Source organism: Mesocricetus auratus, unplaced genomic scaffold (assembly GCF_017639785.1).
Source record: "Mesocricetus auratus isolate SY011 unplaced genomic scaffold, BCM_Maur_2.0 Super-Scaffold_100676, whole genome shotgun sequence".
In the NCBI taxonomy this organism is placed as follows: domain Eukaryota; kingdom Metazoa; phylum Chordata; class Mammalia; order Rodentia; family Cricetidae; genus Mesocricetus; species Mesocricetus auratus.
In genome coordinates this window covers 145,079,218-145,102,107 of record NW_024429266.1, presented here as the reverse complement: position 1 = coordinate 145,102,107, position 22,890 = coordinate 145,079,218, and the positions used below count along the sequence as shown (strand labels likewise).

Genomic DNA, 22,890 nt, shown 5'->3' with positions numbered 1-22,890 from the left:
TAGGGATCAGCCAATGGAACAGATTTTAGGCGGAGCGTGAAGCTGCTGAAGTTGCTCCAGGCAGCGGGAATTGGCGCTGGACAGAGACAGAGGCTCCAACCTCACCACTAATTTGTTTAGGAGCCTAGACTATTCTGCCCCTCTGGACCTGTCTTCTGCTGGGGAAATGGAGTTGTCCTTGATGGTCTTCAAAGTCCCCTCAGCTGGGCCAGGAGCTGCTGTGCTCTGAGCGGAAGGTCAACCTGTGGCTGGCTTAGGTACGCCGCCCGCACTTGGGATTTCCCTGACTGCTGAATGTAGAGCAGTACCTCAAGCTGGTAGGGCTTTGGCTAGGAAGAAAGCTCCAAGTGCTAGGGGTCGGGGTCCAGGAAGTGGATTCAGCTAGGGTGGTTCTGTCCCTTAACTCTTCTTTCTCCACTTGCCCACACCGTAATGACTTAGGCAACAGTCTCTGTTCCTTCCCTATTTACCTTGACCAGTAAGGCAGACCTGGATCAGGTCTGCTGCCCCCCACCCCTGCCCCAGCCTTGGGGCAATAGTGTGTAGCCATTTATGCTGCTGGTGTTGGGCACAGTTATACTGCTCACCCTGTGCTCCCCAGGTCATTTCCTAGGGGCTGAGATAGGTATAAACTGGTGTTGGCTTGTGAGAACTGCACGCTGCATGGCTGGATCCCTTCATTTCCTCCTCCTTAACGGGCACTCCCTTTTTCTGTCCCAGTATCTCTCTCCGCTCCTCTGATGGTTACAAGGGTAAAGATGCCGAACCCCTGTGAGCTAGATATTCTTGGTGACCCATGTGGATGGCGTTAAGTGCCGTTTTTGGCAACAGTGGGACATACCTGAATGAAAGGAGCCAGGAATGAGGCCAGGGCTTGTCATCCTCCTGTATGAGCTGCTAGCCAGGCTCTGAGTTGTCATGGTAAAGGTCCCGTGGACGTGTGGTGGCGGCAACTCAGATCTGTGCACCTGGCAGAACTTACAATGGTTGGTGGCTACCCTAAGCCCCTAGGGTCAGGTGAAAATGTAGTTGGACAGAAGGTCCACATGTAGGGGTGAACCAGGGCTGGCCCCAGTTTCTAGAGAGATAATGTAGTGTGGACAGTGGAATGAGTTTTTTCTTAAGGCTAGCTATTTCATTGATTTGTTTGCGTCTTTCTGCACTGTGGTGCATATGTGGAAGTCAGCACAACTGGAGAGTCTGTTTTCTTCCTTCTGTGTGGGTCCTGATGCTTTGCTTGCAGCTGGCACCTTTACCCACCGTCTTGATCCTAACCTCTTTAAAGAGCAGTGCTCCAAAGGTGAATGTTGTCTCTTTGATATTTAAACTTTGAAGAAAGAGGTTTGAGGTTATTTTTGTCTTTTTTTTTTTTTTAAGTAACTAGTGACTCTCCTTTACAAAAACAAAAACAACCTGGTCCTAAAGGCTTGAAAGCCCAGGAGCTGCTATCCAGACAGCACTTGTCTAATGGGCTTGTCTCTGGCACATTCGCAGGCTGAGTTGCGCATGAGAGGCTCTGCTTGAGCGAAGTGTTTAACAGCCTCAGGGGACTGCAGTGACCTTAATCATTAGATCTACAAAGTGCTCAGCAGTAGAGTGTCCCAGGACTGGGGAGGAGGACTCTGGGGGAAGGAGAGCTGACTCCTCAGGTGTGGGGTACTCATCTCCAGAGTCTCAGAAGTCTTACCATCTGCTTTCATCTGTGCCCCTGAGTTTCTAGTCTCTCGGCATCCTTCCTTAACTCCATCCTGACTCCACTCTCCGGCTGCTTTGGGGTTTCTTTTATGCTGTCTGCTGGTACCATTCTATAAGGGTGGTGGACTTGGGAGGGGGAACCTCATCTTGTGTTTTTCCTTTTTGCTTGTCTGCTTGTCTTTCTTTCCCAGTGGTTTTTGGGAAGGGTGTGCCAGAATCCTTGGACTCGGTACTTCCGATTTGAAGATTAAAGATGGCTTCCCAGGGGTAGTTGGTTGCTTCTGGGTTAGCAGTCAGTATAACAAACACATCCGTACCTCCACTGTGGTCTTCATTCCTAGCGCCACCTTAGGCTGGTGTTAGAGCTTGCTTGATTTGCATTCTTTTCACTTGGATAAAGGTAGGTTTCTTAAAGTAGAGTTTGAGTGTAAAGCATGCTAGGGTGATATAGTAAATCTCTCTAGCATTGGTTTTCTCGGTTGTGAAATGGGGGGGTAATCCTTCTCAGGGTGTTACAAGGATGAAATTATAGGATAAAACATGCATCATGTCCGGCACACAGTAGGTAGCCAGCACATGGTGGCAGAGTTAAACTTCATATGTAAACAGCTGTGCGGTAGTCTGAGTTGTAAACCTGTAAGTACAGATTGCACGTTTATCTCGTGACATCCCCTTGCTTGCTGAGAACAACCGTGGAGCAAGACTCTGGAGCCAGGCATAGGAAGGGGAGTGTCTGCGCACCAGGAACAAGGTGGCGCTGTGGTCGTGGGCAAGGGAAGTAAAGACCTGAGTAAGTAGAAGCAAATCTGTACAGAGAAATCTGCGTCGATTGGGAGAGCAGCGTGGATGAACAGCAGGGAAATGGTGTGTGGTTGGAGAGTTCCTGCTAGCCATCAGCCAAGTGCATCATCTTCATCTTTCTGACCAGACCGTGCAGCTCTTGGGGCTAGGCGGTCTCTTAGCAATGTCAGAGACCTGATGGGCTCTTGCTAAGCCGGCTGGTAATTACAGCTCCTGAGGAGGGTGTCCAGGGAAGGGCAAAGCAGCTGAAAGTAGAGATTTCGTTGAAAGGAAGCCCACCCGGTGTGAGGCCTGAGAAGAGGCTGGGCAGGACGACCAGATAATCGTCTTTGAGATACTGTTTTTAAACCCCATAGTCTCAGACTCCATAAGCATAGTCAGCTAGGGGGAAAAGATTAATTTTTGTGCTTTTTGCTTTTGTTTTGTTTTTAGGGTTCTTTTCTAAGATTATGTGTACAGTGCTCTATCTGCATGTATCACTGCAGGCCAGAAGAGGGCACCAGATCTCATTATAGATGGTTGTGAGCCACCATGTGGTTGCTGGGAACTGAACTCAGGACCTCTGGAAGAGCAGCCAGTGCTCTTAACCTCTGAGCCATCTCTCCAGCCCAAAAGATTATTTGTTTTGGTTTGGTGTTTGTTTTTTTAAAGGAAATAATAAGGATAGTGAAGCCTTGTGGACAGATCTGAGCTTCACTGCCCTGTCTGTCAAACACTTTAGGTCAGGAATTCTACACTGGAATCACCTGGGGGAAATGTAAACTCTTAGTGCCTGGGTCTCCCCAGCCAGGACCTTTGACTTTATTGGCCTAGAGCAGACTTGACTAGATTGAGGCTCTTGAAATGACTCTGACATGCAGGTGGAGACCCCCTGCTGCAGACAAGAGAGGCGCAGCTCCACCTGAGTGTCAGGACACAGTAGTTTACTCTCTTCCACCTAGCTACACCGTGGACCAGCAGTGTCTTCTAGAGCTTGTCAGGAATGCAGAATCTCTGACCTTATCTCAGACCTTTTAAACCCAAGTCTATAGTTCAGCCGGATGGATACCCTTGTGGTTTATATAACCATCAGAATTTGAAGAGTGAATCTCCAGGACTTGTGTGACCAGGAGAAGGGGCGGAACAGTGGGAAGGGGCTGGAATACCTCACACACAACTAGGCCCAGAATTCCAGTTGACAACCAGGAAAGGAGAACCCAACCAGGATTGACTCCATTCCTCTGGAGTCCCTTCAGGCTAGTGAGTTTTGAGTAATACTGTTTAAGAACTTGGGTGTGATATGAAAACAGGAATGCTCTCAGGCGATGTTTGCTCCTTGGAAGCCTGATGTGGGAGGTTTAGGCCCACAGGTCACAAGTGGTGGTTAGCAGAGGGAGGGGTCCATCTGTGGAGTCTTGGGTCTGGTTGAAGGCTCTGTGGTTGTGCAGCAGATGGTGACTGGGAATTGCAGGTGAGGAAGTGGCGGCGTTGAAGGGTGGGAAAGGGGGCTGAGGAGAGTGGGGCAGCCTAAACAGCCAGCCTCGCCCAGATTCAGGACTGCAGTGGGAAAGTCTGGATTTGTTTGACTTTCTTTTAGGTTTCTTTTATGTCTTTTCTGCTTGCACAGCATGTGCATGCCTGGTGCCCTCAGGTCAGAAGAGGGTAGAACTGGAGGCATGGATGGTTTGAAAACCACATGAGTTCTAGGAATTGAACCTGGGTCCTCTGCATTAACAAATGCTAACTGCTGAGCCATTTCTCAGCCTTCCCGGGACTTGTTTTAAAAAGAGCTGCACGTGTGAGGAACCTTGATTTCCTAATCAGGTAGAAACTGTTAAGAGTTTTGTCAGCCTATCTTGAGAGTTGTCAGAGCGATCCCGTATAGGACAATCAAAGGAAGCTGGGCCAGTCAGTTTACAAATGAGTAGAGGAACAAACGTCCTGTGGGAGAGGAGTCAATTCCTTCCTGCGGAGGAGTCTGTAGACCTTCTGTTAGTAGCTTCTAAGCAGGATGACGAAAGCCATGTTAGAAAAAATGTGCTGTTTACAGTTTTTCCTATACTGTTGAGCCTGTGTGAGGGGTGCCCTGTTTCCTGTGCCTGCATGGGTCTGGATAGAGGCTGGGTGTGGACCGGTGATACGTTATGAGGGCATCCTCTGGAGTGAGGGATCCTTCCTGGGTCTGTGGAAGTGTAACATCAGGTGTTTCATATTCCTTAGATAGCTTTTTTGCAGAAGAAATCTCTAACCTGGGCCATAACATTTTTTTGGTCACATTTTGTACTTAATTTATGTGTATGTGTATCTGTGTGTACATGCATATGTGTAGAGACCAATGATCAATACTGAGTGTCTTCCTTCTGTTTTAGAGGCAGCAACTCAAACTATATAGTCCTGGTTGGTCTGAATTTCATTATGTAGACCAGACTGACCTTGAACAGAGATCCTTTTGTCTCTTGCCACCATGACCTGTCCATCTCATTAAAGTGTACACACACACATATATACATTATATATACATATATATCTTTATATATATGGATTTTTTTTTTGGTTTTACGAGACAGGGTTTCTGTTTTGGAGGCTGTTGGTCCAGCCTGGCCTCGAACTCATAGAGATCCACCTGCCTCTGCCTCCCGAGTGCTGGGATTAAAGGCGTGCGCCACCAACGCCCGGCTGTATATGGATATTTTGCCTGCATGTATTCATGTGTACCATGCGCGGAGACCAGAAGAGGTTCCTTGGAACTAGAGTTACAGTTGTTAGCCGCCATGTGGATGTCGGGAATTGAACCTATGTCTTTTGCAAGGACAGCCAGTCTCTTAACCATTGAGTCATCTTTCCAGACAGTCTTCCACTGAGTTTTCAGATTCAGCTACACTGGTGTCCAGTAAGTCTCAGGGACCCTTCTGCCTCTGCTTCTCTGGGGCTGGAGTTGCAGCACACACTATGCTGGACTTTTACATGGGTGCTGATGATCAAAACTCAGGCCCTCATGTTTGTGCAGTGAGCATTTTACTAAATGAAACCACCTTCATGCCCCCCTTTTGTTTTATTGTGCTGGGGGGTTAGATCTCAAATATGTTGGGCAAGTGCTTTATGACCGAGGTACACCCCTAGCCCTAGTTATTATAACTGGAGTTAGTCTTGGGTCTGGATTGAGGTCAGGTTTGTGAGTTTTCTGAAGGGTTCAGCTGAATGTCTCATGAAAGTGTGACAGTGTATCTTCTCTGGGGAGATAATATATGGTTTTTAGCACATTCTCAAGACTATGCACAATCACCCCAGATTTTAAAAGCATGGCTTACCTTAGTCATCCAATGTGAAATCCATAAGCTGTGGACAGCTATTTAAATTAAAATACAGTAATGGTCACAATAGCCACCTTCTAATTAGCTGCACGTGGCTAATGGCTCTTGTTGGACAGTGCAGATAAAGAATGTTCTTTGCTGGAAGTGGTGGCTCATACCTGTAATCCCAGCACTTGGGAAGATGAAGGAGGAAGCCTTTATGAGTTGGAGTCTGGCTTAACTCTTTATGTAGTCCAGCCTCTTACACGACACGTTCCAGGCCAGTCTCAGCTGTACACTAATACCCTGTCTCTAAAAGTTATGCTATAGAAGGCCTATTGGGCAGAGCTATGAGCATGGGTGTCCCAGTGTGGTCGCCAGATCCAGCCTTACCATAGCCTCTTTCAGGTTGGGGAAATAGCCTTCAGGGTTGGGGATCATGACTCGTAGCCATGGTATAGAAGAGAACAATGCTTCCCTAGATTCTAACCTACTACAGAACTCATTCTTGAAGGCATGGCCATGTGTTTCTTTGGAACACCGTGGGAGTAAGGCGTGGTTCCCCACAGGGACCCTCCCACCCACAGTCCTGATCAAAGCCTCTGTGAACCTTGTTCATGTTACTTCTGGTCCTGCACGTACTTGTTCACAAGCCCCGCCCAGAGTCAGCCCTCTGCCTTAGGCTGTCTCCTGGAGAAGGCAGTGTGTCGGCAGGTGGGCTGACTGTACCGGGACTCAAATGTCTGGACTCCATCTCCTCTTTGCCTATGGAAGAAGACGAGTGCTCAGGAAGAGGATGTTAGAGGACTGAGGCCCCTTATCTTAGTGCTCTCTGGTCCAGCTGACTGTTCTGGAAGAGTCTGTTAGGGTTGTGTTGCTACAAGCCTCTGCCTGGTGGTCGGTGTGGGACCAAGACTGCTGCCACTCCTGGACTGTGTACACTTTGGTGGCCTTGCCTACCATTTGCATAAGAAGTTGACAGCCTGAGGTTTTACTAATTACTGAGGCAGGGTTGGGACATGGGCGCTGAGAAAAGCAGCTCCATGTGGGATCATCAGTTAACTTTCAGGTGAACTCAGTTCTGAGGGTTGCTCGATTGCTTCAAGTCATGCAAGAGGTGAGCTGGGTTCTCAGATGGCTCTGTTCTGTTGGAGTTGCTGAACTGACTTGTGGGAGTTCCAGCGCTGCTTTGCCCCTGGAGTTAGTGGACAGATTACATGCCTCCCACTGCTGTTAGTACAGCGACTCCAGGTTCTCAGAACAGAATGGGAATGTCACTGGCGGTCTTAAGTGCACTGGTGAGACTATGGGCATCCTTAAACCCCACTGCCCCTTTTGACTGTCAGGGGGAGCCTTAGGAGGGGTTAGTAAAGAAGCTGGGTCAAAAACAAGTGGCCAGGTGTACTGGACTATAGTGTTCCCTGAGTCACTCATGTAGGGGAGACATTGGGCTGTTCTCGCCTGTCTTTATGCTCTTATTGATGTGCCCCTTATCGAGGTAACCCAGTTGCCCCAAAGATGCAGCAGTGATTCTGGCACTCTGGAAGACAGGGATGGCAGGTTCTGCTTGAGGCCTGAATGTGGTGGAGTGAGGAGAGATGCAGTGGAGGGGTGGGTCAGGGGACAGAATGAAAAGACTTGGTGCTAGAAAAAGGAAGACCCATACCTTCTGGAATGCTCCCTGGGTCCCAGGACTACAATGTCCTTCCTGGATTAGTACAGCTCCTTTCTGGTAATGCATCCGTTTCCAGAATCAAGGTTACGTATGCTTTATCCTTAACTAGCCTTATCTAGCAAACCTCTGCCAGGATTGGCATGGGCCAGGCCAGGCTCGGAGCCTGTGCCAGGGGTGGAGGGTTAACAGTGTTAACTTTGTCCTTCATGAGACCAAGGAAACTTTTTTTAAAACCAGAATGCTGTTATAAAGCTGGAAGGGAGGAGTGCCTTGAGGACAGAGTCTAGCCTTAATCACTCTTGGGCCTCTTGCAGACCAGCTGGGAAGGGAAGGAATAGGTCTGGAGAGTTTGCTTGTGAAGAATTGAGGAAGGCTCTGACTCTCCCGCCTGCTGTGCCTGGAGAGCTTGACACTGAGTGCGGAGGTGTGGACAGATGTAGGCAGGCTGCTGGGCATACCTGAGGGTGTTCACAGGTCCTCCAGGGTGGTTACGTGTGTGGCGGTCTTCCTCCAGGCCACCTTGGGTTTGAGTTACTCTGCACCTTGTTCCTGTAGTGTCATCTAGTGTCCTGTTATTTGAGTGGGTCCTGGGACATTTGGTGGTCCAAAAGGCAGTTGAATTTGACCAGAGGGAGCAGTACAACTTCTAAGTATCTAGGACAATGGTTCTCAACCCTTGGGGTTGCATATCATATATATACATTATGATTTATAACAATAGCAAAATTAGTAATGAAGTAGCAACAAAATAACATGAAGATGTGTACTAAAGGGATGTAGCATTAGGAGGGGTAAGAACCACTGATAGAGCTTGTGGAGTACAGGCAGAGTGATACTACATGTCAGGGGCTCTGTGTGCACCTTGTTAGAGTGGAGGTGTGGGAGTGGGTATCAGGGCTGCCTCTTTGTCCATCAGGATGCCAGTGGTGTCTGTCTGCCGTACCTCCAAGGAGGGGCATCTTTTTTCCTTTGCTCCTCCTCTGCTTCCTCCATTGACACAGACTTCCGCTGCCAAAGCTAATTGTGAGGTCTGATCAGTGAATGAAGGCGAAGGCAGTTCCCATGACAACCTCAAAGAGTTTCAAATATAGAGGATGATGTATGTGTGATGGGTGGCAATTACTTGGGTGGAAACTGATGCGTGGACACCGGGACACATGGGCTTCAAGGGTGGAGGGGTGTTAGGTTTCTTTGGAAGCATCCGTTGTGATGGAGAGGAAGGTCACAGGTGTCCCCTCAGTCAATTCCTAGTGCCTTCAGTGCTGGACCCTTTGGAGAGGCGGGGCTCCAGCCATCCTGGTTTGGGAGGCAGGACACATACAGAGACAAACCTCAGGTGCTAAAAGATAAATGTGAGAAGTGCCATGGACTGGCAACAAGTTTAGGTAACCAGAGAAGGCTTCCTGGAGGAAGTGGGCTTCAACTGAGCAAGAAAGGAAAAGCTCTGTGCAGAAGTACTTTGTTCAGGACAAGGCAAGGAAGAGACCTGTCTCTGGTTTTGTCACCTCTGGAAAAGGTAGATGGACTTGAGCATTGTAGGACTGTCCATAGTGAAAGGATGGGAAGAGTCCTGCTGGGTCTTTTCTAGCTGTGTGCAGAACTCTGTATTGTTTGTCTGTCTGTAGAGTGGGGTGTGGAGACTCTGCGTGTTGACTTATTTTGAGATTTAAATGTGGTCTTTGTGTGGTGTCCCCATTTGTGGGGCTCCACAAGGCTTGCACTTGGTTCATTTGCAGGCATCCCTCCCCAGTGTCAGAGTTCCTGACTATCTGTGTAGAGTCTGGCCTATGGATAGCCACATTCTTGAGATTGTCAGTGTGTTTCTACTATGGCCTCACTCCTGCAGCCAGTACAGTGAGACTGGGAGACCCAGATGGAAGATTGGGGAAGGGTCTTTGTTCTTTATGCAGAGGAATCCCAAGTACCTCTGAGTTGGTCACAGTGAGTTCCATGTGTAGGAAGAGAGGCATATAGAGATGAGAAAGGTGTCAGGTGGAAATGAACAGTCCTGGCCCAGTGGTCCTGGAATGTATGTATCTTTGACAGGCATCACGTACCTCTCAAGAGGTAAGGTGACCAGGGTGGGATAAGAACGGGAGCAAGTAGGCTGCCTTGGGCACTGCATGCTCCCTTGGTTTAGCTAAGGGCTGCTGGAGGGCAGGGTGGGTACCTGAAGTTGGGACACTGAGTTAGCACAGGAGGATAGGATAGGAGGATAGCGCCACACTCCTAAGGTAGAACGCAGGCAGCTCAGCACATTCCAGTTCTGTGCAGAGCCTAGGAAAGCCCGGAAGACAGGGCCCCACCCACGTGGGGAACGATTGTAAATAAATAACTGCTTGGATGTGACTGGCGCTCCAGAAGAAGCAGTATGTTGTTCTTGAGGCCAGGGAGGAGCCTGGCTAAGCTTGGTGACTGAGGACCTGGCAGAGGGGAGGCACTGTTTGGATTCAGCCATGCAGTACATTAGCATGGGAGGGGAGGGGTCAAGCAGCATTGGTAAGAGTGAAAACATTAGTATTCTCAGATCTGTTTGATAGAAGTGGCCACTTTAAGTGAACCAGTTGTCTTTATCTCTCTGGGCTTGGCAGAGAAAGGGGTTTACATAGGATGGGAAGGGTCTGAGTTTGAATTCCAGCATCCCTAAGACTTCCTTCTGGACAAACAAAAAGGCTGTGTGTAGAGTAGGGTGATTGGCCCAGGGCTTGGTGCATAGCAGGGCCTGATGCACTGTGGCAGCCATTGCAGGAACACTATTAATTGATTCTGTCCAAGCTGTGTTTCTCTGTGGGGTGCATGGGTATATAACACAGGGCTTTAGGGAACCAAGAGAAAGAAGAATTTATTTAGGGTGGTCAGTAATGTGAGTTTAAAAGGTACAAACACAGTTGGGTGGTGGTGCAAACCTGTTAATTCCAGCACTTGGCAGGCAGGCAGGTGGATTCCAGTCGGGCAGTTTGAGGCTAGCCTGGTCTACAAAGCAAGTTCTAGGACAGCCAGGCTGTTGACACAGAGAAACTCTTGTCTAAAAAACAAAACAAAACCCCCAAAACCAAAACTCAGTTTGTCACCTAAAGTCATGATTTACGACACTGCCCCTTACCCTATCTGCCTGCCTTCCTGCTCTGAGAGGGATCTAGTAAGATTGCCCTTTGTCCCAAAGGGGGAGGCAGGTGTGGGCCCTGAAGTCGCCTCACTAAAGGCAGGCTTGCCCTTCTTCTAAGGCAGCTTTTCTGGTTCTGAGTACCCCCTGGGGGCCCTGGGGTGGGGCACAATTATGCATTGTGGTGGGGTGGGTAATAGAGCGAGTCACGGAGCAGGGGCGCGCTCATCAGTGAGTCACTCCTCTCAGGCCTTAGCTTATTCATCTGTGAGGATGAGAAAGCACACGGAGCTCTGGCAGAAATGCAGAGCGCTGCAAGGCAGCGGCAGACACCTACCTTGTGTCAGGCAGCTGGCTCTGTGCCCTCTCGGGGCCTCTCAGCTGCACGGAATGGCTGCTGGTTCCATTCTACAGATGACCAAAGAGAGGCTAAGAGAGGTAAGTCACCACCGGCTAGGAACAGGGTGTATGTGTGGGCTCTAAAGTGTGAGGTAGAAGCCTGCATGCTCTTCCTCGGAGGGACATGGAGTAGATGGGAGAGGTGCGTGGGGCTGCCTGGGAATTAATACAGGAATGTGAACTGCGGTCCCCGCTCACCCTTTCAGTCTCCTGGCCAGCCATTGCACTCTTGGTGTGCTTGTAGTTAGGGAACTGAACAGGAACTCTTGAGGTCTGGGAGCTGGGGCTGGGGTGGGGGTGCGGGGTGGGTTGAAGGGGCACCCGGTGGAGCCTCTCTAGGAGAGAGACTGCCATATGGGGTATGTTTCAGCACCAGCCGAGAGTGATCTTCGGATGGTAAGGTGGGTGCCGGGGAGGGCACACCTGACTTAAGGGCAGTGCAGGAAATACCGGCTACGGCCCATTTTCCCGAGTCAGGTGCAAGAGGCCAGGGCAGTAGAGCTACAGAATGGCGAAGGGTTTAGTCTTTAGAGGAGACAGACCTGGCTGGGAGTTAGAGCTCCGCTGAGTTCTGTGTCACCTTCGGTAACTTACTCCACTCATCTGCAATCTGCTGAGCGGGTGTGAATGTGCATGCGTGTGCATGTCTGTATATATGGGTGTCTGTGTGTGTGTGTGGAGGTGTGCGTGTGCGCACGCGGGTGTCTCCTGCTGTCCTGGAGTCTCCTTGGAGGACTGAACCTCCAGCTCTTGGCTAGCTGGAGGATGGCCGGGGTGTTGGGTACCACCTACCCCTCACCCCTGCATTCCGCTGTACTCTAGGTGCACCCGCCGGTGGTGCAGGGGACGTCTTCTACATGTTGGTTGCCTGGTGGGGGGTGCCCCGGGATTCCCGTCCTGCCTGGGAAGCAGCCCTTGTGGCTATGGCTTCCACGACCAAGGCCCCCGCCTGGCTGCTGGGCAGGTCCTTAGCGGGGAGGGCCGGGCGCGGGATTGGCTGGCGCGCGCGCCGCCCCCTCGCACACACCAGCCTGGCGGGGCGGGAGCAGCCGGCAGCTGGCCGCCGCCTCTGCAGTGCCTCCCTCGGTGCGCTCCCTCGGCGGGGATAATGGGAGGCCCGGCGGCGGCCGATGCAGTAGAGGAGGCCGGCCGAGGTAGAGCGCAGGGCCTGGAGGGGAGGGTAGGCCGCGTGCAGGCCGGGAGCGGGGCCCCGGGATCTTGAGAGGCCCAAGAACCAAGCAGCAAAACAAAACACTGGAAGGCGCAGGGGCCCAACGGCGCTCGGGAGGCAGCTGGAGCAGGAAGACGGTCCCGTCCAGCCTTTCTTCCCAGGCCCCTTCCTCTCCTGTGCGCTGGGGCCTGTGCAGGACTGCTTTGCTGCCTGCCTGCTACCAGTCTGCCTCACCAGTGTCTTTGGCTTGTTTTGCAGGTGGAAATAAAGGCTGGTGAAGGAACGGGGCCTTGGGCACAAGGGGCGACTGTCAAGGTACCCTGCGTGCTTGCGTTTGTGCGTGCGCGCGCCTGTGTGTGTGTGTGTGTGTGTGTGTGTGTGTGTACACTCAAGCGTGTGTACGATGGCGCGCGCGGTGGGGGTGAAGTGTTTGACTGGTTTGGATATAAATAAAGGGTCTCCTCTGGCGATCCCTTAATCTCCGTGTGTGTGTGTGTGTGTGTGTGTGTGTGTGTGTGTGTGTGTGTGTGAGTAGCAAGCAGCTGAGGGGGAGGGGTGGCGAGCCTGTGGGCGGCCAATGAATTCTCAGGCTTGTGTGGGTTTTGTTTGGATTCTTTTTGCTTTCTCAGCTGGATGGTTTGGGTGCAGTTGGGGTTTGGTTTGTTGAACTGTGTGTGTGTGTGTGTGTGTGTGTGTGTGTGTGTAAAAGACATGCAACCTACTCCCCACCCCTGCCTCTGGAAATCTCTAGAGAATGGCCCTGGCACTGTTGGTTTGCATCCAATCTGCAGAAATCCCCGGGGTGCGTCGCGGCGAGGGGGGGGGGTGAAAGACAGTAAGGGGGAGGGAGAATTGCTCTCCTGTGTCTGAAGCTGATAGGGTGTCATTAGTCATGCTGCTGTCACCATGGAGATGGCTGGAGAGAGGAGAGGAGGTGGTGGGGGTGAGGATATTTTGGGTAGGGTGGGGGCTGATGCAACATCATGACTGGGAAGCCAGCGGGTGTCTGCTGTTATTCTGTGCCACTTGGTGTCTGGGAGGCTGGGAAGGCAGTGTTCCCAGGTGTGGGGGAAGCAGAAAAAGGGGCTCTGGCCTATTCCAGGTGGGTTTTCAGAGGGTGGGGTAGTGCATTTGGTAGGGGGAATGGAGAATCTGATCACTAAGAAGCCATGACTAATCCTTCTAGGTTGGCAAGGACCAGATCAGTAGGTTTTCTTCGAGTTTGCCCCAGTTTACAGGGCTGGGGGCCCACCTTAAGTTTGGAATTACTCAGCAGTATCCTCTGGCTTGGGAGGTGGGGGTGACTGGGACAGAAGAAACAGTGTGGATGTGTCTCAAGGGCAGAGACTGGGAGTGAGTATGGGGAGAGGTGGGCAGGCCAGACCCAATGAGGCTCTCCCTGGCATAGAGGAAACCCGGAGCTTGGTTGCTTAGGTAGCAGGTGGGCGAGATGTGAATGTCCCAGCATGCTCTTAGTCTTTCCTGCAAAGCTACCTCCTGTTTCCTGGGAAAGCTGGGGGAAGCTCTGAGGAGGTGCTGGAAATGGCACTCTGCCACCTCACTGTCTGGGTGGTGACACTGACGGGGTGGGGCTCTGCTTCCTGTGTGGGTTGGGGGTTCCTGGGCTAGCTTACAAGGTGGATCTAAAGGCTAGGGTTATTCCCTGGCCTCTTCCCAAGGAAGTGTTTGGGCAAGTACATGGATTTTGCTTTAGAAACAGGTTCTTAGGGAGGAAGAGCCAGGCGACCTCAGCTCCCTGAGGGAGCTGGCATGCCTTGGTGAGGCTAGGTAGTCACCAGGGAGGAACTGGGAGACCCTCAGGCAAGTAGAAGTGTTAGTGATACTGTTTGTGCATGCGCTGCTGAGAGAGCTGTGTGCTCACATTGGCTCACTTTTGCTCTTGCTGTCTTTTCTTGAGAGCCAGAACCCACAGTTTCCCACCTCCGTTTCCTTTGGCCACCCGCTGCTGGCTGGGGGAGTTGTAGTCACTGGGTACACTTGTTTCAAAAGTGTGGGCACTGGAGATGTTAAGATTATGAGGTGGACTCCGATGAAAGCAGGACAAAGGATGGGGACAGATGGGCTCAGGGAGAGGGGGAAGCTCCCGCCTTCTGTACCTACATCCTCGTCTGCCCACTCTCTCAAGCCCCCTGCCGGCCCGCCCGCCCGCTGGGAGGTGATGGCTCTCCTTGTAGACCTGCTTCCTTACTCTGCTAGCACACACTCTCAACTTCTGCCACCTGTTGTGCTGCCCTGGGATCTGCTCTGAAGATCTTTTGGAGGCTTCCAGCTTAGTACCCCTGCTCCAGTGTTAGGAAAACCCACAGGCCTTCCCCTTCCCTGCTCACGGGAGGGTCTGTCATTCTCACTGTTCTGAGCTTGTGTCTCTGCTTGCCTGCCTGAGAACTATGGCTTCCTCTCGCTTAGCCTCGGTGCCACCAGTACTCGGGGTCTGAGCTCCTGTTTTTGGCTTTGTCTCTTCTGCAAATTGGAGTTTCTCAGGTGTCCTGTTGGGATGAGAGAGTTTTGCCCAATCTACTTTCAAGTCATGGTAGAAGAGCTCCTCCTATGGTCAAGGGTAAAGTGTGTGTGTGTGTGTGTGTGTGTGTGTGTGTGTGTGTGTGTGTCCGTGTACAAGTTCCCACAGGATGAGAGCAGAAGGGGTAAGCCCCAAGGGTGAATGGCGTCCAGCAGCCAGAAGCAATAATGCTTATGTCTCCGTATGTGCTAAGTGCTGCCAGGAATATCCTGATATGTGGGTGTACACGGTGCCTGGCACAGTCAAAGCAGAGCTTGATGAGTGCAAGTTGTCGGTTTACTGTATATTATGCTTCACGTCATTTGCCCCTGATATCCCAGGGAATATACCATAGTATAATACCCTGTTGCTACCTCCTCACCCCAACTGCCTGCATAGAAGAGAGTGATCAGTGCTGAGCGCACCAGGCTGTCCTGCTTTTGGGCTCCCATGCTCTGCCTCATGGGAACAGTCCACTGGCTAAGGATGTCTGGAAACTATTTTGGTACTGGGCCCAGGATCTCTGCCTTCTGTTTCTCTCTGACCACCTCAAAAGCCCTGTTGAGGATCTCCTCCTTGACTCTATGCACACCCTTGGTAACTTCTGGCTGCCCTTTTCTGTCTGCCTTGCAGCTCTCTGGAAGCAGTAAAGTTGAAAACAGGTGGGCCTGTCATGCTGGAGCAGAAAATGAACCAGCCAAGAGAATGTCAGGTTTAACTTGGAGAATGGAAAGAGGGCTTCCCCATGCTTGGTAGGAGCTGGAGTAATTGCAGAGCTCAGCTCCACCTCTGACTCCAGTCATTTTTGAATGGATGCCAGAGGAGGGACTGTGACAAAATAGTGTAGGCTCGAATAGAGGGAAGCCTTCTGCCCATCACAGTGCATGGACCTGGGCCTGCATTCTGAGACCACCATCATGGCTCTGCTGCCCTCTTGCTGGGCTTAGGAGGAGGAGGGCTTGGGTGTTCATCTGCTTGTAGCTGCAGACGCCCATTTCTGCTAGAAATGGGCTTTGTGGTTTTGCCAAGTTCCCTCCCATACCCTGGAGGCTATGGCAAGTGGTTTGGCTGGCTGGGGGTTCAGAGCTGAGAGTACGGCAGAGGCTTTGTTTTGGTTCAGCTTTTGGGTCTCCCAATCTTAAGACTTTTCCATCCCTGACCTCTTGGGCTTTTTGCCCTCATTTCTTCCCACATCCAGACATCTGGCAGTCAGCAGGGACCCCCTGTTCCCAGCATCTGAGTGGCTTCTGAGGAGGAGGAGGCTTTCTCTTGGGCTAGTCTAGGAAGTCTGGGTGAACAGGACAGGGATGGCTTGCATGAGTTAAACCCTATCCTTATCCTCACCTACTTTTATCTTCCATTCTTTGTCTCTTAACATTTGCTGGACACATGCATGTGCCAGTACCAAGTATGAAATAGTAAAATAGAAGTTAGTGTTTGAACCTTACAAAACCACTATACTTAAGAGATGTGGACTAAATTCAGTTATAGGTGGGACAACCAGCACTGCCAGTGTGTTTTCAAGCAGTTCATACCTCTGATCTCCATCCGGTGCCTGTGTTTGGGGCATATGATACACCACAGACGGAATCTCTCACCCTATGTGCGTTTCATATGTACTAGGCTTTCTTTTTGGCTTATTAAACCTCAGGGCACTTGGAGTGAAGAATCAACATGCTAGCCTTGTTTTTTAAGGTTAGTGCTTCCAGGATCTGGTGGTGATGGGTTATGGTCTTGTGTTCTGGAATGAATAAGGTGGGAAAGGAAGCTGGGTTTTGAAAGTTTTGGGTTTGAGATGCAGAGAAGGCTAGATAAAATACTATGCCCGGGCTGTTCATGTGAACTTGAAACTACTTCCAGCTCATTAGGAGTGAGTGTTTCCTAGTTATGGTGGTGTACATCTTTAACCCTAGCATTTGGGAGGCACAGACAGGTGGATCACTTGAGTTAAGGCCAGCCTAGTCAGCAGTGTAAGTTCCGGGAAGCCAGGGCTACATGTAAGACCTTATCTGAAAGTTCAGGTTCTGGAACTGGGAATGTGGCTTAGTCGAAGAGCATTTGCCATAGACTAAATCAATGTCTAGCACTGCCAAGAAAGAATAGAGAAAAGTCACCTTGTAAACATTTACCTGGATATAATGGGGTGTGCCTGGGATCTCACATTTGAGAAGCAGACGAAGGAGTTCAAGGTTGTCCTTGACTATGTAGCTAGTTTGAGGCTAGCATGGGCTGTATCAGACCTATCTTTAAAAAAAAAGTTCAGGTCTTTATAGATTATACAGCTTAACTGGCGGAGAGAGCAACAAGTAGTTGAGTGTCTTACTCTACTCGTGGTCTTTGCCATTAACTGTGGGAAAGTCACTTAGAATTCCTGGCAGTCGTTTCCTCTGTATAGCAGAGGGTTTGCCTTCCAAAGTTAGTTTTTCTCAGACTAAATCTAGAAACAGACCAGATAGTCCTTTTTTAATCTCGAAGACTGGGTCCCGCTTTGTACAGTAGCTGACAGCTTGTTCAGCGTGCCTGGGGTGTTCAGTGCCATGCAGAGCACCTGAGCAGTAGGACAGTCTTTGCTCCTGGATGCCCTGGAACTGAAGGCTTTGTGTGTATATGATGCAGGCCTGGGTCAGACTGTGGACAGTGCTGCTTTCAACTTGCTCCTGGCAGCGCACAAGCACAGGGCTCCTGGTTTGCATGCCTTTGCACCCCCACTCTTCCTCACCCTGCATTTGTTGCAGAGTCTCTTAGAGCGTCAGCACCTGTAGATAAGGATCCCTCCTGTGTGTTCAGGAGCTCCTAGGTGTAAAGTCTGAACGACATGAGCCCCTGAAGGCCCCCCACCCCGTGTGTGTGTGTGTGTGTATGCGTGTGTGTGTGTATGCGTGTGTGTGTGTATGCGTGTGTGTGTGTATGCGTGTGTGTGTGTATGCGTGTGTGTGTGTATGCGTGTGTGTGTATGCGTGTGTGTGTGTATGCGTGTGTGTGTATGCGTGTGTGTGTGTATGCGTGTGTGTGTGTATGCGTGTGTGTGTGTATGCGTGTGTGTGTGTATGCGTGTGTGTGTGTGTGTATGCGTGTGTGTGTGTGTGTATGCGTGTGTGTGTGTGTATGCGTGTGTGTGTGTATGCGTGTGTGTGTGTATGCGTGTGTGTGTGTATGCGTGTGTGTGTGTATGCGTGTGTGTACGTGTGTGTATGTGTGTGTATGTGTGTGTATGTGTGTATGTGTGTGTGTGTGTGTGTGTGTGTGTTACTGGAGATTGAACTCTACCTCACACATGCTGTAATATCCTCAGCCCTCTTTTTTCCCAGGCTTTAGATTCTTTCTGTAGCCCAGCAGGCTTTGAACTTGGGATTTATCTTTAAGTCTCCTGAGTAGCCAGGATTGCAACCCTGTTCATCGGAACCAATTTCATTTATGACTTTAAAAAATGTTTAAGCTATTTTTTGTGATGCTGAGGATTGAACCTAGGACTTGCTATGGAAGTGTTCCACCACCACACACTAACAAATCTTTAGGCCTTCATATGATGATCCTTACTAAACTAAAGGAGTAGCCCTTTCCTCTCTGTGAATGCTGTAAGGACGAACGTCCAGACATCTTGGTGGCTTGAGCTGAAGCAGCTTGGTTCTACTTCCTCCAACTGAGGCTCTTCAGCTTTTTGTTTGCATTGTTAAACATCCAAGTAAAATGTGAATTTTTGTCTTAGTTGCCTAGAGGAAAGGGCCCAAACTGTTTTGCTGTAGAAATATTACTTAAGGGGCCAACATGCCAAGTGTAGGAGGATTAGGGTCTAAGCAAATCCTAGTTGTGTCTGGCCAGGAACTCTTGTGCGCTTGGTGCTTAAGTAATTGGATTTCTGAGCTCCGCCCCCAAGCATCCTCATGAGTAATCCTGACCTCATGGGCTGTGCTTGGAAACAAAGGCATTGAGAGCATTTGCAGCTTGTCCCTATCAGCAAGCTCCCCGGCTCTGCCCTGTCGACTGACTTCTGCCTTCCCGCCTCTGCAGCGTCCACTGTCTTGTCAAATACTTATCCCAAAGGAACATTTTTTTTCCTGGCCTGCAGGCTTTGTTCCCAGCCCTGCTAAGCAGACAGTTTACTAGAGGGACCGTTACCTTCCTATTCCTCAGGGAGGTTCCATCTCGGACTCTGCTGGCTGCTCTGCAGAAGGGGACAAGAGGGAGACCAGACATACTGTCAGAGGCCCTGATAAGGGTTGTGGGTGGAGAATCTGGCCTACAAATCTTGGGAATATTCTTTAGACCAAGTCATGTCTCTGCTGGCTTGACCAGGGTCAGCCTGGGTGCAGAGAGTTTTTCTGACCCTCCTGGTCTTGGTGAGGGGAGACTAGTTCGTCAAAATATGAATCATTGGTGCCCTGTCCCCCCAAAAAACAAAACAAAACAAAAAAACACAGCTCTCACCTTAAAGGGTCTATCTAAGCCATAGTTTATTCTGGAGCCAAACATGAATGATGGTGGCTCAGAAACACAGGTTTAGGTAACCCCAAATTCTGTGGCTCAGTGTGCTAACTGTTCCATAATGTTCTTTTTAGCCTTAAATGGGAACACTGTAGATGCATCAGTGGGATCCGCAGGCGGGACAGTGAGGTGAGGAAATCTCTGCTTAGGTCCTGGATGCTCTCTGATTACATTCTTTGGTTTGGGGGTTGATGGAATGTACCTAGTAGACACTAGATGCTCAGTCATAGAGGTGGCCAATAAACGGCTATTTAGGGTCAAGGATGGCTCAACATAATTTAATACTCTGAACCTGCAGCATTTCTAACCAGCATCTTTGAACTGTGATCAGTTAGCCTGGTAGACTGCAGTGTGGGTATGGTTTCTGCCTTCACTTGATGCCCAAGAGCTAGCTGTCCACCTGTTTTTCTCAGCATCTGTGTCCTACTCTTCCTCCTTCACACGAAGCCATCCTTTAGGGCTCAGTTGCCCCTGTTCCCTCTCTGCTCGTGCTTTAAGCATAGCTCTCCTAGTCTGAGCATGCTTTGTATGTGACCCAGGATTCCTTGGGTCAGAAATATCTAGGGAGAGTTCTGTGGGGCTGCCTGGCCAAGATAACCATATGTTGGGTCAAACTTATGGGTACGGGTTCCTATTCCAGACTGAGGTAGACAGAGGTGGCATGGGGGGTCCTAGATAATAATGCTGACAGGTAGGTGACCACATGGGTTCTCCCTCCTCACTGGCCTCTTTACTTGTCTCTGAATCTAGTCTTAATTCCGTAGTTGAGCTCTCTGCTTACCTCTGCCCTATGGCCTGGCCTTCTATTTTTCGCTGGTTTCCTGTTTTCCAGCTGTGGGCTCCGAGAGGCATCATTTGGCCCCTGGGTAGTAGTTAGGGCTTAGCTCTAGGGTTGTGCGGTTGCAGTGGCGTGTGTCTTGGGGCTGTCCTGGCAAGCAGACCAGTCTGAACTCCTTGGCTAGGAGCCAGAACCTAGGGTTCCCTGTCCAGCTTCATGAGCCCTAAAGTTATTTAGAAAGACTTGTGTGTTCCACACTTGTGTGCCCAGGAGTGTGTGTGTGCTCGCACACACACACACACTCTAGAATGATACCTTTGCTCCCTACTAGGTCTCTGACTGAGGTCTGGGGAAGTGGGATATGGGGGAGGAGCTGGGTGGGTGCCAGAAAAAGCCACCCCTAGACACTCCCATCCCAGCTTCCACCATAACAGGCAGGGCCTTGCTTCAGCTTGTCTTGAGTCTACAGCAGCCAGTCCCTCTGGTCTAACGAGTTTAGCAGCTCTTGGCCCTTGCTGTATTTTAGAATTATCCTGAGCAGTGTTTCAAAGAGGGGATGTTAGTGCCTGGGCTCCAGCGGCTCTGATGTCCATGGGGTGCAGCAGCCCTGGCTTCTTGAGTTCTCCTGGCTGCTAGAAAGTGCAGTCAAGGTTGAGAGCAGTTGCCCCGTCAGTCTGGCTCTGTGTCTGATACCTGTGGGTTGTATTCAAATGATGAGAGTCTGGGAAGTTAAGGTCAGATCTTCAGACTCTTTGTATGGGATTGAACATCCTGTGCCCCGAGACCGATCTGTGAGCTCAGTGATTATTAAAGTGTGAGGTTCAGAGGGAGGCTCCAGGGCAAGTCATCGGGATGGAGTTTTCCCATCTCGGCCTTTAATTTTTAAAGTCTTGTATCTCTTAGTGTGCATGTGTTCTCATCTTTGCAGGTGCACATGCACATGTGTGTGCGTGTATACAGAGGTTTACTTTGGCTGTCCTCATTTTACCTCAAGACAGGGTTTCTTCTTGCAACAGTCCTGGCTTTCCTGGAACTCTTTGTAGACCAGAATGGTCTCGAATTCATTCACTGAGATCCACCTGCCTCTGCCTGAGTGCTGATGTTAAAGGCGTGAGCGACCACCACCCGGCTACCTCTACATATTGAGTCAGAGCTCCTCCCTGGGGCCGAGAGCTTGCTTGCTGGTCTGGCTCCTCAGCAGTCAGCTTGCCCTGCTTCTGCCTCCAGAGTGCCTGGGTTGCAGACAGGCAAGGCATTTTAATTTTTTAAGTCCTTAACTGAAGTTTAGTGCATCTGTAGGAAGAAAAGCATTTTATGTACAGCGTGGCAAATTCTCACAGACACACCTTATGCAACCAACATCTGCTTCTGGAATGACATGCCCGGTTCAGTGTTCAGAGTTTCTATGGCACTTGGGCGAAGTCAGGGTGTGCCATAGTGTGGCAATATGTGCTGGCTTTGGGCCCAGAGTGTTTTAAGTTGTCCTCTGCCAGGAATACCTTTAAACACCTTCACAGACCTGTGTGCTTACTCTGGCACGGCAAGTGTCACTGTGAAAGGGCACAGGGCAGGGGACCTCACCAGCCCCTATGGTGTCTTTTAGCCACATTACTTCATTTTCTACCTGGGTGTTTAGGCTGATACCGATCTCCAATATTGAGTTCAAAATAAAAGCCTGTGTCCTTTGCTAGCCCTTTATTCTATTTTTTTAAATTATGCCAACTATTCTTTGCAAAAAAAATTGAGGATGGCAGGGGGGAATCTGCTGGCAAGTTCACAGTGCGATCAGTTAGTTAACTGGAGTGAGTACCTGTACAGACCTCATTCCCTGATCCACGTCCCAGGATGGTAATGGGTGAATGGAGCTGAGTTATTCACCCTGGATGACAGCCTGCCACCAGGTCACTTATGAGCACACTGCACGTGCAGGGTGAGTACATGGGTAAACAGTTCATAGCCCTGTTCATTAGCTCTGGTGGTAAGTCTGGGTCAGGTAGCTAGCAGACATCCAGCCAAGAGCTTGACCTAGGGGCTGGGAACATGTGTTAATGTATTTGCTAGGTACTTATTAGCTTGAACATTTTTCTCTTTAGTGACAGTTGTTTACCTCTCACTTTAATGCGAATGACCAGTGTTGTGGATTATTGAGGTCTTAGGGCTATGTGATTTCTTTGTATGCCATGAAAAAAGTGGTCTCTTTCTACTTTTTTTTTTTCCTGCTAGAAGTGTCTATTGAGCATGGCTTAAAGATCACATAATCTTCCCTTGTCTTTTTTTTTTCAAGATGACTTATGTTAACATTATTTGATTTGCCTACATTATTAGATTAGTTGTAGCTTTTATGTTTATTGTTAGGTGTCAGTAGTACAATGACAGTAACTTCATACAGTGTATTGGGAAGTTTTTAAAACGTTGGTACCCTTTTAAGTAATGAAGCTGAAATAATATTCTAGGATGTGAAAAGATGTCATGAAACCATATTTTCTTAAAGTCAGACTTGGCCAATACCGTTTAGCCATGAGGTCTCCCTGGCATCTTTAGAGATGAGTGTTAGCTTTCTGGCTTTTCTTTGTCCGGTGCCTATTGGTATAAAACATTTACCAGGTATTTTCAGTCAGTGATGCATTTTCAAATTGTTCACATAATGTGTATATAGTTAACTACATTTTATTTTTTCTGCACTATGCTTTTTTTCCTGCTTTGCGTTTTTGTTTAGATTTGTTTCGTATGTATATTTTGCTTGCATGTATGGATATGGTCCACATGTGTACCTGGTGCTCTGCAAGGTCAGGAGGGCATTGAAGCTTTGAACTAAGATTCTGGGTGGTTTGGAGGTACCATGTGGGTGCTGGGAACTGGGTCTAGTTCTTGTGCAAGATGAACAAGTACTCTTAATTACTGGGAGTGGGGGACAACATCTCTCTATGTAGTTCTGAATGTCTTGGAACTCTGCAGACCAGGCTGGCCTTGAACTCGAAGAGATCTGCCTGACTGCACTT

The 22,890-nt window shown here is 49.7% G+C and overlaps 1 protein-coding gene across 5 annotated transcripts in view; it reads left to right on the top strand.

Annotated features, from left to right (window-relative positions):
• The window catches only part of Tet3 (tet methylcytosine dioxygenase 3), a 102,515-nt gene that overhangs the window by 5,601 nt on the left and 74,024 nt on the right, over window positions 1-22,890 (top strand). For 2 of the 5 annotated variants that reach the window (XM_021227734.2, XM_005071053.4), the window contains one exon: window positions 12,372-12,428. The exons of 2 other annotated variants lie outside the window; for them this stretch is intronic. In XM_021227734.2, the coding sequence (XP_021083393.1) occupies window positions 12,372-12,428 (57 nt within the window). Of the gene's footprint in view, window positions 1-11,963; window positions 12,097-12,371; window positions 12,429-22,890 lie in introns of those variants that run through there. One more of the 5 variants, XM_013114209.3, reaches the window with a different exon arrangement.